The sequence below is a fragment of the Apium graveolens genome, chromosome 4, assembly GCF_009905375.1.
Source record: "Apium graveolens cultivar Ventura chromosome 4, ASM990537v1, whole genome shotgun sequence".
NCBI lineage: Eukaryota > Viridiplantae > Streptophyta > Magnoliopsida > Apiales > Apiaceae > Apium > Apium graveolens.
Window position 1 is genome coordinate 250,182,902 of NC_133650.1, and position 20,353 is coordinate 250,203,254.

Consider the following 20,353-nt stretch of genomic DNA (forward strand, 5'->3'; position numbering starts at 1 on the left):
ATTAGACAATTCCTTGTTGGCCCAATATCATCAACAATAACTTTTTAATTTGGGAAAGCAGTAACATTACATTCAGCTTCTTTCTCATTGTCCTCATTAAAATCATTATTTTTTATGCTAAAATGAACTCTTCGATGCAGCGGGGATGAGACGACAAAGAAACTCATCCCAGCGTGCCTATTAGTCTTACTGATACAATTACAATTAATATTAAATAAATTTAATAATATTTAAATTTAATATTTAATAATATTTATATAAATTTAATACTAATATATAAATATATATTTTAAAATATATATAATTATATTTATTCGGTTCAGATCAGTTTGTATTCGGTTTAGAAAATATTAAAACCAAACTGCAACCATATTATCGGTTCAGTATATATTCGGTTTGGTTATTAATTGGTTCGGTTTTTCATGTTGCGGTTTTATTCGGTTTCGTTCGGTTTCGGTTGCGATTTCGGTTTTTGGTTCGGTTTTGCTCATCCCTACTCGTTGTACATGAGCGGTTGGCTCGATGATTAATCTTCGGAATGATAATCATCTCCAGCAAAATTTTCAAGATGTATAATTGGTTCTTCAGTCGCACTATATGCTTCTTCAACATCATTATCTTTTTCTGAAACCAAATTCCAGAAATTTTGACCTATATCATTAACATCCATATTGAAGAGGCCTTGATTGCTCGCAATACCAGTTTCAGTATGATATCTCGACTTTTCAACATGATTTTCAAAATCAAGTATCATTTTTGAAACGTTTTCCCTTAATCTAATAGCATTTTTAATCAGTCGTAAACTTTTTCTTGCTATGCATGTTGTCGATTGACAAATCGACTTCTTAGGTATTGAATACATAATCTATGCGTTACAAACAATTGAATATATGTTCCCTTTCTACATAATTTTGACAGACACTTAAAGATAAATGAGTGTGAGAGAAAACTAAATAACAAATAATGGATTTGGGAGATAGAAGTAAGTGGCGAGATATGTTTAGGCGATCACCTAATACCTAATTGATATGGATATTTTAGTAAAATTTAATAAATATTTATTATTTTTATAACTTAAATATATATGAGTTATATGCGAGTTAATATTTAATCGTGAGACATATTTTAAAATATTAAATCAAATGGGACATAGCAGGACAGCTGAGACATATTTAGTTATTTACATGAATTCCATTTCATAAATTTGGAAGAGCCCGGATAAGCCCTTTTAGCAAAGGGGTAACCCGACCCGACCCTAATCGAGAAAGCAAATAAAATTATACACACATAGAGGATATATACTTACACAGACTGTAAGATAAGGTCTCTCTTTCTCTCTTTAGGGCAAAAAACAACAATTGGGTTTCTCTTAAACCCTATCTTCTTCAGTCTTTGAATCCACTGGTAACTCTCTCTTCTCCTCTATTGCATTTAATTAATCTCTATAATTCACTTTCTCTATTTGTATTTATTTATTTATATTTCTTCAACTTTCTGTGAATTTTTGTTATTGTGTTTGTACTTTCTATATGTAATTGAGGTGTTAAATCCCTAGTTAAAGCTGTTTCTTGGTAAGGGGGGTTTCAATTTTGCGTCTTGTTGAGTAAATTACATGAATGAGCTCAAGTATAATGTCTATTAAAATATTTGTTGAATTGTAATTTAGGTCATTTAACAGGCTTTATAAATTAGTTGCGATATTGTAAGTAGGTACGGAATTTTTGCGTAAATTCTTAATATGGCTGGTGTGTTTGGTAGTCGTGATATGATTGATGTGTTGAAAACTGTTGTTGAATAGCCAGGAATACTTTTATATCCATTTTTAGTGGTAAAACCAGGGGAGGCACCGGCCTCCGCTCCTTCGTTTTATGCTTTGTACTTAATAAGCTGAGATGGTATGTAAGAGAAAGTGGGTATAGTTGTGCAAAATATTGTGGTTCTAGCACATGTTTGGCTTTTTTTTGTTAATTTTCTTCCTTGATGTTTTGAAAGTTTGAGTTGTTCTCCCTGGAATTTTAAAAACTTATATAATTGTTTCACTGACTTGGTGCCTCTTGAAATTTAATATAAGCAAGTGATTAGATATAATCATATGGATTATTATACATTAAATCTAATTTCCTAGTTTTATGATACTTGTCCTAAAAATGCTTTTCTTGGAATTTGTAGATCCTCCACTGTCTGTTGTTAATATGTTGTGCTGTGTTATATTCAGTTTCATGCTCTCGGAAGTCAAATTTTTTTCCATTGTCACTGTATTAGATTATTGGCCATTTTATACATTACATGTGTGCCCGTGTGGCTTCTATATATAGCTATGTGCATGTAAAACGTGTGCTAAGATTTGGTGCCTCTTTCCTTCTCTTACGATGGTTTTTTTCCTTGAGAAAGCTACAAATGGCATCTATGCTAATCCGAGAATGGACTGGAATTCAAACTTTTCCACCTGCCACACAAACCAAACTCATTGAATTGTTGGCGCAGCTGAAGGAAAAGGTCTGATTCGTCTGATGTATATATCTTCAATCTATATGTAGTAGGATTTATCAAATGGAAATGAAAACAAGGCAAGGAATTACATGTAGTGAGTTCCACCATGTTGGTTTGTGTGTAGATATTTAATGCAGTTCTAGATTCCTTCACTGTCTCACTAATCGAGAAGTAAAATGTTATTAGTTAATATTTCATTATTATGGGTTTATTAAAATCTTACCGTGTTCTATGAATCTTAGGATGTGAGCGAATTGACAATCCTTGTAATGGGGAAAGGTGGTGTCGGAAAATCTTCAACTGTGAACTCAGTTATAGGGGAGAAAGCGGTTACTGTCAGTGCTTTTCAAGTAATAGTTCTACTCCGTCAAAGTGACAAGATTAAGGAACATCTGATGAATTTATTGATTATTCTAATCATTACACACTGGTTTTGCAGTCAGAAAATCCAAGGCCTGTGATGATTTCACGTGTACGGTCCGGATTTACATTTAATATTATTGATACTCCAGGGCTTGTTGAGGGAGGATATGTGAATGACCAGGCCCTCGAGTTGATTAAAAGGTCCATATCTTAAAAATAAAGTATTTATGTGGAATATATTTTTATACTGAAACTGTTCGCTCTTTACTATTCTTCACTAAAGCCAACCACTCCATTTGTTTAATTTATATTTTTGTACTGAAACTATTCGCTCTTTACCGTTCTGCACTAAAGCAATACATCTGTTTAATATGGGGTTATATTATTAGGTTTCTTTTGAACAAGACAATAGATGTGCTGCTATATGTGGACCGCTTGGATGCATATAGGGTGGACAACTTGGATCGTCAGATAGTTAATGCTATAACTGATAGTTTCGGAAAGGATATATGGCGTAGAGGTATAGTGGTCCTCACACATGCTCAGCTCTCTCCACCAGATCAATTGGGGTATGATGAATTTTTCGCCAGAAGATCAGAGGCTCTCCTGAAAGTTGTAGGCCTTGGAGCTAAGATTAAAAACATTCAGGTAGTCTTTCTTATTGTTTCTAGAGGAAAGGGACAGTGAGGAAGTTTATCTGTTTGTGGGTACATTTTATCACCATGCTAGATCCGTTGTCCATAACTGCAACTGGATAACTCGTACATACCAAACGATTTTTACATTGAACCTAGGAATCATGGATTACATTAAACCCCGGAGTAAAATGTTGTTACACACTTACTGTTATTGTATTTTTTTAAACATATTAAACTGCAACACCTGTTTACATGTGAAAGTTAGACATTGTGACCATTAAGGATGTAATGTTTCAAACTCGTACGTTAATAAATTTAATAAAACACAATTAACTGAAGGATTTTTTTAGGTATTTTGATTAGTTAGATTTCATTATTATATAAGTGTTTAATTATCACTTATCATATATGCTATGGCAGAAAGATTAATAGTCTTTTTTATGATGTTTTGTTGTATGCTTAGCTTGCTTTAGTTAAGTCCCGTTTACAATTCTTTTTGTTTGCTTGAGCTACATATAAATGTTATCTAGATTCCTCTTTGATATGCTTAATTTGGTGCATTTGTTTGGTTTAATCAACCAATTTTATGCATATATGCATCAATACATGTATAACCAGTGTGCTTGTGCCCTTCCTGATGCCCTACCCTAGGCTCCAGGAGGGTCTTGAAGTCTTGCTGCCCTTCCTGACGCCCTACCCTATGTCCAAGCAAATAAATTTGTTTTTTGTTCCTCATCAGGTTAATAGTTTTAGAAAAAATAGATTTGTGATGCAGAGATGTCATACATTTCCATCTTCTTTCTAATGCTTAGCTACGGGGTGGATATATTGTATTTTTCGATACACACAAACAAGCGTCAATAGTGATCTCTTGTAAATCGTTTTTAGTAGGATGACTAAAGTAGCAACTGAATCTAGCAAAATGTGTCATTTTTCTCTGTTATATGATTATCTACTAGCAGAGTTGTTATATATTAAGTTTCTGATTCCTTGTCATCTTTCTGCTACTTGAGTTGGGAAATTATATTAAAGGCATTATGTATATTACCAGTTTGTGCTAATTATTGTAGAATTGATACATTCTATCGTTGTCACTTTTTTATGGTGCTACTGCTTACAGGATGCGATCCCTGTTGTTTTGGTTGAAAACAGTGGAAGATGTAACAAGAATGACAGTGAGGAGAAGGTTAGTCTTTTGTATAAAGTAATGTATTTAAATGTTATTTGTGGCCATCTTATAGATGAATTATTTAAATATGTATAGAACTATAATTTGTTAATGTGGTCTATTTGCTCTTTTGACTCAGATTCTTCCCAATGGAGTTGCTTGGATTCCTAACTTGGTGAAAACCATAACAGAAGTCGTTTCAAATGGAAGCAAAAGTATCTTGGTTGACAAAAAGTTGATTGATGGGCCAAATCCAAATGAAAAAGGAAAATGGTTTATTCCTTTAATCGCGGCATTCCAAGTGAGATTCTGAACTTTCAGCATAGTTTTACATGCTCTCTGTAGTTTTAATTATTTTCTTACTGTTTCTCTCTCTATTTTTAATCTGAATTTAATTTGGTTTTAAACACAATTTTTTTTATGGACAGTACTTCTTCATAGTCGGTCACTACCAAAATTTAATCAAAAAAGATATCGCAGCGGAGAAAGAATCATCCAAGCCCTAAATGCTCGGCCCAGTTCCTTTTGAGCACCAATGTGTATTTTGTTGTTTTTTTATCAAGAGTTTTACTGTCGGTAGGTTGCCAAACTGCTGATGTAGCTATTGCGATTTTTTGCTAATGTTATCTGGGAGAGAATTAGTTATTATGTACTCAAACCTTATATATTTTCCAGTTATGATTAATGAAATGATCCTTTTTCTTGCATTCTAATTACAAGTATTCTACCAAATGCTGAGCAAGCAGTGTTAGTGTTTGATCGTGGTTGTGGGAGTGCAGAGGTTTTAGCTTTGTGGAATTTGATCTCAGGTTATTTTCCGTAGTTAAAATCATATGATAGTACCTCTACATTTAAGAAAATATTACCTTGTTACTCGTGCATTTGGCTTGGCCCAGTAAGAATCCAATTTTTCATCAGGGTAGAGAGTTTCATATAGTACATATTTTTTAAATGAGTAAGCAAATACTATTGTTTATTCATCATAAAAGGTTGATCTTGTACAGATGTGGAGTGAATATATCATAATTAGCTAAATTAGCAGATAGCTGAAACTCGGATTGTTTGAAAGAAAAAATGGCTGGAGCCTGGAGCCTGGAGGTGACTTGATTTTGGCAGACTACTTGTCATGATTAGGTGCCTTCTATGAATAAAATTCTCAATAAATGAAGGGCTTCTTTAATAATTAAACATACTGTATAATTGTTTCAAAGGTTATGGATTACAAAAAGACCACTTGCAAAGTTTTTAATTTTGTTTTTGACTAGCTGTATCCTAATTTAGATGTGATAATACTCCCTTAATGTTGCACTCCACACAAAGAAGTCAGTTTTACAATGTAGTTGCACGCATACTTGCTGATGGCTCTAAACTCGCATATCAGTGACAAAAAACTGTAATGTTTTTGGCACAAAGCTTGTTATAGGCGTCATTTTTGTAGGCACGTAGCTATGTTTTCTACTGTTTTGGCATCCTCAAGGATACAAACTCCGCTTCCTTTAATCTCCCTTCAGCTTCAAGAGCATCTCTTAAATCTTTTAGGCAACTCAAAGATTTTCCAACCCCTTTCTCTAGCAATTCATAGTACAACTTAAATGCTTCTGATGCTTTACGAATTTTACAAAGTCCTGCTATAACAGTGCTGCAAGTATCCGAATCAACAGTTTGCTCCTTTGCCAGGCAAAGCATCAATGTTTCTTGTGCTTCCAGCAATCTTCTGTTTTGACAGAGATAAGCAATCAATTCATTTGCTTTTAATGTATACCCGTTCTCATAAACAGCCCTCACAATTTCGGTTGCTTTATCTCGTGTCCCATTTTTAAATAGCAGCTTCACAACATCTGTCGAAAGACCAATGTTTGGCGTTATTCTTTTTTCTAACATTAACATCACAAGCCTAGCAGATTCACTGACACAACTCTTTTTTATAAGCGCTGTAAGAATAGAATGAAACATAGGAGTTGGAGGAAGATAGGAGCTCCTTAGCATCTTCTCTAAGGTGTCATGGGTAAGTTTAGGTTCGCCCTTTTGCAATAGCCCGTTGATTAAGGACTCATAAATCTCCACATCGGGCATAAAATCCCTCCGCAACATGATAACCAACAGCTCATACCCGGCATTATATGCACCTTCCCTACAGTGTCCCATAATCAAAGTTTTGAAAGACGAGGGGTCTTGTGTTCCTCTTTTCAACAGTTGCCGAAAGAATCTGTCAGCTGTTGCGCTTTTTCCGTTACTACACAAATACTCAAATATGGGATTATATGCAGCAACAAGAGGCTTACAGCCACCATCTTGTAACAATATTTCCTTTTTCAACAACTCATCTAGCAGCTTTTCGGATCTCTTATAATCCTTCTTCTGGCAGAAACTCCCGATGAGGATACTATATGTGGCAGAGTCCGGTTGGACCTTCAATTCTGCCATCTTCTCAAAAACCTTCACTGCTTCATCTACATTCCCAGCACTACAATGAGCATTCATTAATGTATTGAAAGTACAAGTATCAGGAACAAATTTACTGCCACCCAAACTTCCCTCCAAAACTTCTTTAATCTTATCAAGCTTTTGTGCCCCACAAAGACCTTGAATTAGTGTATTATATGTAATTTCATTCGGTTTCAATCCATGATCAACCATTTCTTTCAAAATGTCCAACGCCTCATCAATCTCGTGTTTCCCACAATACCCTCTAATCAACGTCGTATAAGTAACAACATTAGGATTCAAATTCAAATCTCCACTCTTTTTCACCATACCCTTGACCACATTATGCGCAACTTTCACCTTCCCAACCCTACACAATCCATCAACAAGCGTATTATACGTAACAACATCCGGTTGACAACCCCTCTTGATCATCTCATTAAAAAACCTAAATCCTTCATCCACCTTCCCATTCCTACAAAACCCTTTAATCAGAATATTAAAAGTGAAATTATCAGGCGTAACGCCATACGTCTTAAGCATTTCATCAAACACCTCATAAACCATCCCAATTCGACCCCGTCTCAACAGGATCACAAAAAGACTATTAAATGTAATAACAGAAGGGAACACCCCAACTGATTTCATGTTGTTGAAAAGCTTAATAGACTCACTAAAAAGCCCGGCATTCGCGTAACTCCTAATCAACACATTAAAGAATTTATCATCAATCTTGACAGTCCCATTCGACTTTTTCTCGATAGAGAAAAGGAAGTTTCTAGCAGAATTGAAGTTTCGAGATTGGGAGAGGATTTGAAGCATGAGAAAGTAGGATTGGGGAGTGTGAGTGAAGCCATTTTTGTGGGCCCGGATGAAGAAATGAAGGGCTTGGGAAGGGGTTTTAATGAGACGGAGAGTGCGGAGAATGGTGGTTTGAGAGAGAGAAGTAGAAGGGAGAGATGATTCCCAAGTGGGGTTGTGAGTGTTTATTAACTGAGCTATGTTTCGAGCTGTTTTGCTTTTTGTTGAAGATGAAGATGATGTTTTTTTTGAGGTGACAACATTGTTGTTGGTAGTGGCGGGTTTAAGGTGGTGAGAAGAGTAAGTGCGTTGAGAGATGGGAATGTGTTTGATGAACAGAGATGGAGATTGGCGAGACAACATGTTTTTCAATCTACTGATGTTGTGTAAGAGTTTTCTTATTTAGTAAATTATCAGACCAACCACCCATATTACCCGCGCCTTTTGATCTCGTCATATTTAGTTTTAAACTCGATTTATCATATTTAGTTTTGAACTCGATAAATGAGAATTTATAAATAAGAATGATATGATAACAATAATGCATCATATTAGACAACAGCAGATGGAGAGATATATATCAATTGAGTGAAAACCATTGTTATCCAGGAGACGCCCAATGCGAGGGTAATCGGGGTTCGAAAGTCTCGAAACTCTACTTGTAAATGATGGGAAATTCTTAACGGTACTCTCGTTCTTTTGGCTTTTCTAGATGGTACACCAAATAGTTTTGACTTCCATTTGGTACCCTCGTATTATTATACAATTCTATTCCTCCCGTTAAAACTATGTTAATCAAAAGTTTAATTACCCATGATTAACTTTAAAATAAAAATAAATAGATAATAAAAATAAAAAACATAACGTTTATACAGTGTCAAGTCGGGTTAGGTTTAGTTTCAATAATATGGAGAATTGGGGATTAGTTAAGTGCGATTAGGGTTCTTCTTAATCCGCTTCCACAAAGTAATCAATCCTTTATTTCAATTGAGGTATGTATCCTTCATCTTTAATTTCACTTTTGTTATATGTGTGTATCAATAGACTCCTGTATATGTTCACATATGTTTGAGAGGTTATACCCTTCATCTTGTACTGATATTTCGTATGTAAATGAATTGATATATGTATGCTTATATGTATCTTATTGTTAAATTTTAAGGTTTTGATTTTGATTTCGTATATATATTGCACTATTATTACAGCATGGGTGATCATAAGATTTTACATTTTGAATGGAGGGGTATAATTATAGATATTAAGGTTGAAATTGATAAATGTACATTACTGGATTTGGTTATGAATTACGAAGATGAAGCTAAAAACAGGGGTATTAAGTTGAACTACAATTATCCAACTTTTCAATATGTTTATCAGATGAGCCACGAGAAACTAACACATGCCGAATTGATGACAATGTTTGAGAGGTTAAAAAAAAATCCTATTAAATTAGTGTTACGGAGGGCTTGCAATGCTACTTCTCAATTTATATTTAGAAAAGCTATGGAAAGACTGAAAGAGGCAGGGGGTGATAGTGTTATGACATGGTTTGCAAATTTAGGTGAAGCATCTACTTGGAGCAAACATAAGTTTGATCCAAATGTTTGCAGTGACTCAAACACTAGCAACTTTGTTGAGAAACTCTACTCTAGGAGTTGATAGATGCAGTGCATCACAGGCTACCGAGTTCAACATTTCTCAGCTTAGTTCATCTCATATTTAAGAACGAATCAGAACATATTTGGTTTGTTTTTAAAATTTTAATTTGTAGACTTTTTTGGTCATTACAGTCGAATCTTTTAAATTTATAAGGTTATCTTGTTATATATTTTTGGGTCTTTTGAATGATTATGGATGGATGTTTTGAATGGTTATTGGATGGACCTTTTGGTTGAATCTATATTTTTTAAACTTGTTATCATACTGTTGTTCTATCAACTTAGGCTTGAACTATTATTAATTGTATTTTATACTGTTTATGAGGTAATTAAACGTTTGATTAACAGGGTTTAACGGTAGGAGTACATCTCGGAATTATATAATAATATGAGGGTACCAAATAGAAGTCAAAATTATTTGGTGTACCATCTAAAAAAACCAAAAGTACGAGGGTACCGTTGAGAATTTCCCGTAAATGATTAATAGCCGTGAAGGTACTTGGTTTCGTGCCCAACTTGTGACAATTATGATCAATGATAGATTGACAATATATAAGAAAGAAAATGATAGAAATGAAAATGATAGAAATGAAAATGATATTAAGATGGATAACTTTACTTAATATTCAATGTACTTTCATTATTATATGCTTGCACATATTTTTATTTTTAAAATATTCATGTTTTTTAGCTTATTTTGAGTTACCGTTATATTACTTTTGTTTCAAGTTAAGAAATTGATGTGTTTAGTTATGTTATATATTAGGTCTAATAAGTGTATGCACAATAAATATTGTCTAATTTTTATGACTAGTCATGCGATTTGTCATCTAGTCTTCTGGAAGGTAATCGAGGTGCCGTGATTACCATGATGAAGACACTATAAGAACAAGACACTAGTATCGAGTAAACTATACAAGATAAGTTATACTCCCTCCATATCATATTATGTGTCACATTTCCTTTTATAGAAGTCAAATTGACCAACTTTTGACCAACGATTAAACATTACTCGTATATTATTTTAAAAAACTAAAAATTATATATTAAAGTAGATTAAATCTACTTTCCGGTGATGTAATTTTTTTATTTTGTTCATTTATAAATTATTAATAAACTTCGGTCAAACTTAAGTCAATTTGACCGATACAAATTCAAAGAAGACACATAATATGAGATGCAGGGAGTATATTACAATGTTCAGTGGCAAAATTACTATTACAGAGATACATGGGTGATCCTAACATTGTTTATACCACTTGTGAATAGCTTCGAATATAAGGGGGTCGGAATTTTTTTTTAACAAACTCGAGCCGAGCATTTGCCATATTTTGCTCGTGTTCGGCTTGAAATAAGCTAGAGCTCGGCTCGAAAAAAAATCAAAAATACGATCTTATATATTAGATTATTAAAAAAATCCTTTCTTAATTGTTATAGTTGTAAGCGTTAGAATCATTGACGATTTTACCAACATATAAACTCAAGGATATTCAATTTGTGTGTGTAAGGTTGTAATAAGATCTGGGCAGCTCGCGAGTTCTCCCGGCTCGAACTCGTTTTACTGGTCTCGGCTCGGCTTGTTTCGTAAACGAGCTCGAGTCCGGGTAAAGGTTTCAGCTCATTTAATTAAACGAGTCGGCTTAACTTGACTCGTGAAATTAAACGAGCTGAATTCGGGTAGCGTTTTATGCTCGATTATTGTAAAATTGAACGAGCCGGCTCGTCCGACTCATTAAAAATCGTGAAAATTAACGAGTCGGGTTCAGACAGAGGTTTATGCTCGTTTAACTAAACGAGTCAGCTCAACTCAATTAAACCTGGCTCGAATTACACTCAGCTGGAAACTCGGCTCGTCCGGACCGAATAACACCCCTATTATAGTATTTTTCAACCTTTTGAACGAGATCAAGAACACCATTCAAATTTGAAAATCAACTTTGGTTCTTGTGTCAACTGTATACTTAAAAAGCTTACCTTTAAGTGATTAGAAGACGTATTTGATCAAATTCTGAAGGATAGAATTTTAATCAAAAGCTATTAAAGAAATATGTGGTTTAAGTAGAAATGCTACTTCAATATCTATTTCTATCCTTTTGTGTCATATATTCCTAACTTCTACTTTCGTTTGTAACTCACAATTTTTTTAAACAAAAAATATATACCTTTCATTTATAAATGTTACCCCAATATAAAAATTTTTGACATTAAAATTTTTTAAGTTGGGGGCAATTTTTTTTTTGCCAAAAATTAGGGGAGGGGGGCATTTTTAATTTTTATATAATTTGAATATACATATTTAACTAAACTAAAAATTTAAGAGGGTCGGATGACTCCTTGCCCCTTAGAGGATCTGCCCCTACTTGTGAAAGCTTATATTATATACAAACTATTTGAAGCTGGTTTGTGTTGTAAAACTGATAATAAAAAATACAAAGCTACAAGCGAGTAGTAATCTGCACATTAGTCGAAAGGGTGAATCCTTGGGTCATGTTCACTTGCCATAGCCATCCCTGTACACAGACAAGTAGGGCACATAACCTGCAGCACACGGTAGGATCTTATAATTACTTCGAAAGCTCAGCTAGTTTAACTTCTGGATGCAAAGGCTAAGGTAAACATTTTCTTAATGGCGGCAAGCATGAGTTATGGGACTGGTTATAGACGCTAAATCTCTACCATTCCAATCTAGACTTAACAAATTCAACTTTCATAAAGGTAAGGTGTGTGCAAGGAATTTAGATCCAACCTTTCCGGCCCCAGAACAATTTGAACATCTTTCAGTTCTAGGTGGTGATAAAGGCTGATCCCTGCCATTTGCTTTTGCAACTGGTTCACTGAGAACAAGACCTCCGGTACTTGAGCAACGAGCACAAGCAAGATATCCTGCATCAAGAAATAGGTACTCTCAGTATCAGTTATAATTTTTTTATTCTTAATAAGAAGTTTTGGTTTTGTTGCAACCTCGACTAAATCACAAATGGAATAAGTAGTTTTATTGATAAATAGCTTGAAAATAATAGTTCTGGAGTTACACAAAGAAATTCAGGATCTTTCATATAAATAGGCAATAGATAAACAATTTTGGCTTTATAATTTGTAACCACGAGGTATGCAAGGAAAGCAGACTTCCTAACTTTTCCCTTTTTTAACTTGGGGGAAAAAGGGATTCCTAGAAAAACTTGACTAAACAATTCTTCTATATATCTAATACCATGACACCAGTAGGCATTGCCTCATCCAAAAATTTACCTGTTCCTAGACAGTACTTGCACCGTTTCTGCTCTTGCTGTTTTACATTGTTTATTTCAACTATCATCAACGCTGAGATTACCCCAACTGCTCCTCCAGAAAATGAGGCCACAATAGGATCAACGTCACTATATGCGAAACAGAAAGTTCAGTATCACCGCATGCTACAAGATACAGACTTGCATCAAATTGCAGTGGACTACTAAATTTATGTCAAGCAAGAGACTACCTTCCTATCCTGTGTTTTTGGTGCAAGAAACTTGTTGTCTAGAAAGTACTGAAACACTGACCGGTTCATTGCTCAAAATACCAACTATTGTTTTTATTAGTTTCTGCACTATGGTTGTAAAGACTATACAAGAAACATCAAGGGACGTTAAAGAATATAGTCATATAACATCTGCAATAGGTTGGAATTCTAACTTATTATTTATAAAGCCTGCTGTGGAGTCCTTCACTCTACCTAGGTGTATTACGTTCGACACTTAGGCATCCACATCAGAAAGAATAAACAATAATAGCGCCTCTGTAGTTGGTACTCGTTAAAATTATAAAAGGATAACTATAAATTGCTATCTTGCATTTCAATACAAATTATATGCATAAATTTATATTACAATTGTCGACTAGGAGTTGACTAGTCGACAGTACACCTTGGTTTTCGATGGTTGGTCCTCATTTTGGTTCCAAATATTATTTTCTGGAGGAGATCCTTTTGCTTTTAATCTAAATTTATCCTGTTATTTTTAATGTCAGGAAGGATATGAAATGGATACCCGCGCTTGCCTTAACTAAGAAACTCTATGCCCCTAATTAGAGGAAGGCTTGGTAAAATTTAGATTCACCTCATCCTGCCTCCTGCCATTTTTACCGTATTCCAGAGCAGTCTGCAATAAGCCTATCCGGCACCAAGCGAAGCCGAAAGCTCATTATTTATTTGGTTCAATCATAGTGGAGGTTGCTGTGCGGAGATCGTTGTTTATGTGCAGATTGCATCCAGTGATCTGGAAACAATAAATACTGAAGCAATTGCTTTCTTTTAATTTCTTGATCAGAACTGCGTGTTTCTTCCCATTAATACGCATGCTACTTTCACTTTATTTCCTCAGAATCTGAATAAAGTATGAAGTTATTGCAAACTTCAGTCTTCTGATCAGTGTTCTGCAAATTTGTGTACTTTAATCGTAGGTTAGTACTTAATAAGTACCTAATCAATGTGAAATGACCTGCACAGCTTATATTTCTTATATATCAAAAGTGTTGTGTTTCCGAGTTTTGATTTTTTGTTAATTAATGGCAAATATAACACTAATGAAATTTCTTGGCTTTTTGGCTTTACTTTGGTTATGAACCACAAAGTTTTAGTTATACAATCTAATCCTAAGCTTCACAAATGAAATTTTCTTGGCATTTTAGGCTTTACTTTGCTTGTGAAGCACAAAATTTTAGTTATACAGTCCAATTCTAAGCTTGACAATAAAAAATTTCGCAGACACGTCACATATCAGTTATGGAAAATGTTAATCTAAAAATAGGCCATATATAACCCGAAATCTGATTTCATTAAACGACAGTTCGTCATTTACTCAAAATTGTTGTATCCCTTTCAGGACATTCTCTCTCAATTCTCTTTTTGTATATATATTATCTATCAACACCTACAGATTAAAAAAGTTAGATTGGATTTTCAGAGTGGGAATGGCGACGGCAGAAGTGGCACCAAAGGTAATGGTGGGCACATGACAGGTAATAAAAGAAGAAAGACAGGAACTTCATTTAGTTATTTCGTTGTATTTTAAATTTTATGTTTACTATTCTAAACCTGGGAATTGACAAATTTTATAGGGTTTATTTGCGGGAGACCTATATCTACAATGTGGCAAATCTACCCTGTTTTGGGGTGAAGATCGAGGCAGATTTCTAATTTGTTTTCAGTTCGAGGATTCCCGGCCCCAAAGTGCCCAGAAGCACAGATTGACATTTATATTAACAGGGAGAGGATTCCGCCATTTCAAGGTTATTTCACACCAGCAAATTATTCAAAATTAGGTTAACCAATCCACCAGCATAGGCAATCAGTATTAATAAAAGATAAATGAGCACATTTAAAGAAATAAACATAACCTCAATCCATACCTCAACTGCATGGGAAGATGCATGCTTTGGATGAAATCTGCATATGATGTTCCTCCTAGTCCCAGCTTTAGTTCCAGCTGAGATCAAAGAAACGTGTATAAGATAAATTTCTAGAAAAGTTAAATCTTTCAAACTGGAATTGGGACAATCATCTCCAACTGAATTGGCGCTGGAGTAATGATCAAGTTTCTCAGCTTGGGGGGGGGGGATCTCAGCAGTAGTCCCTTTCCACACCATGTCGTACAACCACCTAGAGTGCTTCGCTTTTAGCTAGACGAATGCCTCTCACCTGAGAATCCCTTCTGCTACTAGTGGAAATCCTCTCTCCGAACTGACTTAATAGGGTAGAGCGGCTAATGAACTAATACAACTTTCCGTTAATCTTTTTTTTTTCAGAACTTTCCGTTTAATTTTAGAATAAGATAAAAGGTGCATATTTTGTTCAGTGTGGTTGCAGCTATTTCCTTTTTTTTTTTTTATGTTTTGATATGAAAGCAGTATTCTGGGACCTGCCATTATTATTTCCTTCACATAGTATTGCAGTATGCTTTTAGAAACAAAATCATACACTTTCAAACTAAAACAACATAATATGAGTATCATGTACTTCTATTATATGTTAGTTCAAAATTACCCGGACTTGGCTGCGGGTGCAGATCCAAATGTCAGATTCTTAGTGCTAAAAAAATTAAGGAGTCTCGGATATGGAATCGAAATTGGACATGGCTACAGGGATTCGGCACATAATCTTAACATAAGTGAAATTATACCCTTTTCATATATATTTTACTTATTTTAAATTAGTGTTTCTACCAATAAAACATACACATAATAATATATGTCAAATTAATAACATAAATTAAAAGGATAGCATAAAAATAGTCATCTACGGTCATCACTCTTCTGAAACAAGTTGCTGTGAGGCCTTGTAAATCATTTAGAACTAGATTGCTTCAAAGTGAAGTATCCGGATCTTCGAAGGATCAGACTCAAATCTCATCACTCATGTCATGTTCTCTTGACAAGGGTATGAGGGAAAAATTGAAGAGTCCGGGTAACAGAGGCTCAATAAACGCAAAATAGGCAGAGCCGCAGACACGGTAACAAGGCAGCATTCCTTATCTGCAGTCATCTCATTTCTCTGTATGAGAACAGTTACAAACTCTTTTCTTGATTTCAGTGCATTTGACCAAGAAGCCCGTTTAGCTCCTAATTGGCCAAGGCGAAATATTAAGTCAAGTATGTACCTAGATGGTCATTTAGTAACCAACCCTTAAAGTGCATAAGTTACCAGAATTTATTATGTGTAATTAGTACTTTACATTGTACAAGAGCCAAATATAAGCACATATGATTTTTCCCTGAATATCGAACTAAAGATATGTATTCACGACAATACTAAGCAGTAGAAAATATATACACATAAGTTTGCATAGAAATTAATACATAACCGAAGGAAATGATGTATGGGTCAAAGAAGTATGTGCTAAGAAGAAACAGCTGACAAATTAAACATAAGATACCATTCTTAAGTAAATTAGTATCTTATCAACAATTTGAAGTAGGAAGACTTACTGCTGGTGCTAGGAGGCCACCAAAAATTATTATTCCAGCAATAAGAGAGAAGCAAGTAGCATAGTATTGCTTAAGGTTTGCCGAGGTCTGCATTGAATCATATATCAGTCATAGAGTCGATATCTGATACTTAAATTATAAAACGCGGATGAAATAGTCTATTGACGATTTGATTAATTGAAACAGACAAGCACAGACTAATAATATTACAAAACTTGAAAATTTCAGCATTGAGAGAAGCAAGTAGCAAGGTATTGCTTAAGGCTTGGTGAGTTCTCCATGGAATTATATAGCAGTCATTATAGCCGGAAAACTTCAGTTATGAAGCACAAATGTGACAGTATACGTTTAGTCAATAAACAAATACACACACACACGAATACTCAGATAGAGAAATATATATCAAGGGAAAAAAAGAATAGAAGCAATAAAATGTTTTCTAAATAGCTCTTGCACTAAGGAAGTCAAATTATCAATAAATATAAGGGACTTACTAAAGGAGGCAAAAATGGAATAAAAGATGGAAAATTTGGAAGTTCGGTTTCTGCCTCTTCATTAAAGATTCCAAGCTCTGCATTTTTTATTCTCTGTTGTATCCGCAGCCGGCGAACCTGCAATAACATAAGCACAAGGTGTAACTAAAAAGAAATTTCATATTTATAGTGAAAATGAATTTAGAAGAATAGGCAATCCCCTTCCTGAAAATCAGAGTAAAAGCCTAAAAAGAGTACAATGATATTGTGATTTGATTACTTCGCTATGGAATAATTGTAATGCTTTGAAGCCAACATTCATAGCCAATTCAAAAGGAGAGACTCCAATATAGGATAGCTTCAGGCTTGAGCACACGGCTAGCTAGTGGTTGTATGTCAAAAACCTAATACAGGGATTTTGAGATTAACTGAGCTCCAAAACAAGCACAGATTTTTAATTTTTTTGGAAACATTCACTTTAAAGAAAAAAACCTATATATATATATTAGTGTGAGTATATTAGATGAAAAAAGATTAAAAATCCTATATTTCTCTTCGAAGATCGCAATTGTGAAATCAACTTATCATTATGTGAAAAGGTGATAACAACAAAAGTTGCACGGAGAAGTATGTAACATACTAATTGGAAGAATAAAACTTGAAGATATGAGATCGATGAAATAAGATTCTAAATGAAGAAATTTAACATTACTCCTTGGAGCATGAGAAGTAGACATGCATTTAGAAAAGCTATGCCATCTTGAATTCATCTTAAAACAAGTATCATTATAAATAGCTCACCTCCTCCATATGCAAAAATATTTTATTTCGACGGCTCCTAATATTATCTTGAATTTCTTGGACTTCCATTTTAGCAAAATCCTGCACTGTTTCAGGCCCTTCAATGATACAAAAACTGCAACACGAAAGCATCCAAATGAACAAGCTAAATTACATAATTTTCTAGTTTTATTTCCTCTTCATTTCATTTCTCTCCGCAAAGTTAGTTTAGCTTTAACATTACATGTAAAAGTGACAACTGGTATATAATCTTTAGTCTCTACATATCATACGATCTGATTCAGAAACAAAATGAACTTCAAATTTGAGATTATGAACCCAGAAATTTTTAACGTGACTAAGTTGAAATAAATTATTAGCTTTACGACTGATTAGGAACCGATCCTGTCATATGATAAGATAGAATTACTAAACTCTGTGTGTTACTTGTTCGGACTAAACACTATAATAACCCCATTGCAAGTTGTGTTTTCATTTTCTCCCTCTATCAGGGGTAAAGACTTGCAAAGATATATATAAATTATCAGAAGAATCGGTGATAATCAAAATTTAAATTTTTTATAATGATGTCTAAAACTCAAATGCAAATTTCAAAATTTCTTTTCGACCATTGAAATTTGATGATTATAAAGCATCAAGAATTTCAAAACTAATAGGCATATATTGGAGATTCCCTTCTCTTTTTAAAGAATTTCAATGCACTGCTACAGACTCGGATGAAGACTTAGAGCATCTCCGAAAGACTCTTAGCCCCCTCTTTATAAATAATATAAAAATTTAGCTCCTAGTAAGATAATGTAAGTTCGTGTCCACAATAATCTTTAAACTAACTCCTTATCTAATATTTTATAATTAAAAGTACATTAAAGTTACAAAATAACAAAAGAATAAGAGAGAGAACAAAAGTGTAGAGATTATTTTAGTATAAAATATTCTAAGTTCAGAGCTAGTTGTGACTTAAAAATAAAGAAGTGAGGATATCAGTGATTTGAGGAGCCACTAATAGCTTGTTGGAGTTGCATTTTTACACAACTTTATATTTTGAGTTAAGAGCTTAAATAAAGGGCTTGTCGGAGATGCTAGATAAGTACTGTAAACAATTGAGGTAGCAACACTTGATTGTTGCGAAGACTAAGATGCTAAGTACGGAAACAATTGGCCATGTCATAAGTAAGTAACTATAATTCTATAAAGGTATATGTACTAAACCATATAGCTAAAGAAAAAAAACGAAAACAATCAACTTGCATATAATCTTAGAGATCACTTAATAAAAACTAATGAGCACGTATGCAAAGTATGTAAGTAGAAAGTAAAAGAAGTTGCATACGCAGAAGCGTTTTTATCAGGGGAATCAGAATCATAATCCGAATCGGAATCGGAAGGCATGGATCGCCATATGAAGTTGGATTTGATGAGGTTTCTTCTGAAGATCAACAACGGTGAGCTTTTTATATTATTTGTATTAAGGGGCGATGATGCTGGGTGGCAAGAAACAGCTAAAATTCGAGATGAAAACACCATTTTCTTTCTTTTTTCCTGTTCAGAACATAATTGTACTGGGTTCAGACTATCATTTTACCGGGCAGTTTGAGAATCCTATTGTAAGTACAGTGCGTGTGTGTGTTTGTTTATGGTCTGAAAATATCAAATTTATTTGATGAAATTTTTATTCGTGCGACTCGGAAGAGAAAGATCCAAAATGGCACTGATTATTTGGATATGTGGGTTCCATTAACATTCATTTTCTTATCCATTTTTTTATTAGTAGATATTTTTGTTTGTGATATTCTCTTCGGTCCCAATTTATCTGTTTTGTCTGATTTTTAATTGTCAAATTGACTCAATTTTGATCGTAAATAAAAACTCATTCTTTCATTATTTTGAAAAATTAAAATATACATATAAAAGTACATTAACCATATTTTCTAATAATATAAATTTTATAAGTATTTTTGATATTATACTATGTGAAATTTTCGGTCAAAGTTGGGTCAATTTGACCATAAAAAGTCAAACAAGACATATAAATTGGGATGGAGGGAGCATGCTTTTTTACTCTCTCCCGTTCAATTTTATTTATCCCTCACATCAAAAATTACGAAGTGTAGTAATAAAATTTTAGAATATATAACAAATTAAAAATCAACTACATCTCCTAATTTTCTTCACCACACTCATTTTATATATTGTGGCACCCTCAATCTCATGGTTAGAAATAAGGACCCACAACACTAATAAACTAATATAGTAGCAGCATAAATATATAATAAACCCTGAACTATTAGGATCTAAACATGATAAAGTATAAGACAAGATTACAAATACCAACCAAAATATTATTATTACAACCCTTATTATAAATTAAACCAGATTATTCGATTCCAACTTAGAATCGACAAATAACCCAAAAATATATGATTCAGCTATTACACTTCCCACCAACTATTGCCGCTTTCTCACACAACATCTACCTGATCTGGCAACTGAAATCTCAAAGTACGATAGGGACCGCCAGGAACGCTATTGCGAGCGGTGCGCCTAAACCTGACCATCTTCTTGCTTAACTGCCATTGT

The 20,353-nt window shown here is 34.0% G+C and overlaps 3 protein-coding genes across 3 annotated transcripts; 1 reads left to right on the forward strand and 2 right to left on the reverse strand.

Annotated features, from left to right (window-relative positions):
• The first annotated feature begins 1,252 nt into the window (after positions 1-1,252).
• Positions 1,253-5,366, forward strand: LOC141720810 (translocase of chloroplast 34). Its single transcript, XM_074523447.1, has 8 exons — positions 1,253-1,404; positions 2,392-2,496; positions 2,733-2,840; positions 2,930-3,054; positions 3,243-3,501; positions 4,612-4,677; positions 4,799-4,960; positions 5,088-5,366. Exons 2-8 carry the CDS (start codon positions 2,398-2,400, stop codon positions 5,163-5,165), a joined length of 897 nt encoding a protein of 298 aa, XP_074379548.1. The 5' UTR covers positions 1,253-1,404; positions 2,392-2,397; the 3' UTR covers positions 5,166-5,366.
• Positions 5,367-5,769: 403 nt separating this feature from the next.
• Positions 5,770-8,301, reverse strand: LOC141720811 (pentatricopeptide repeat-containing protein At1g02060, chloroplastic). Its single transcript, XM_074523448.1, has one exon. The coding sequence runs from the start codon at positions 8,245-8,247 to the stop codon at positions 6,115-6,117; it is 2,133 nt and encodes a 710-aa protein (XP_074379549.1). The 5' UTR covers positions 8,248-8,301; the 3' UTR covers positions 5,770-6,114.
• A 3,601-nt stretch (positions 8,302-11,902) lies between these two features.
• On the reverse strand, positions 11,903-19,450 carry LOC141720813 (protein ORANGE, chloroplastic-like). Its single transcript, XM_074523449.1, has 8 exons — positions 19,107-19,450; positions 17,777-17,891; positions 16,997-17,113; positions 16,503-16,589; positions 14,928-15,004; positions 12,792-12,919; positions 12,289-12,425; positions 11,903-12,080 (listed from the first exon to the last, which is right to left on the reverse strand). Exons 1-8 carry the CDS (start codon positions 19,298-19,300, stop codon positions 12,003-12,005), a joined length of 933 nt encoding a protein of 310 aa, XP_074379550.1. The 5' UTR covers positions 19,301-19,450; the 3' UTR covers positions 11,903-12,002.
• Positions 19,451-20,353: the final 903 nt, after the last annotated feature.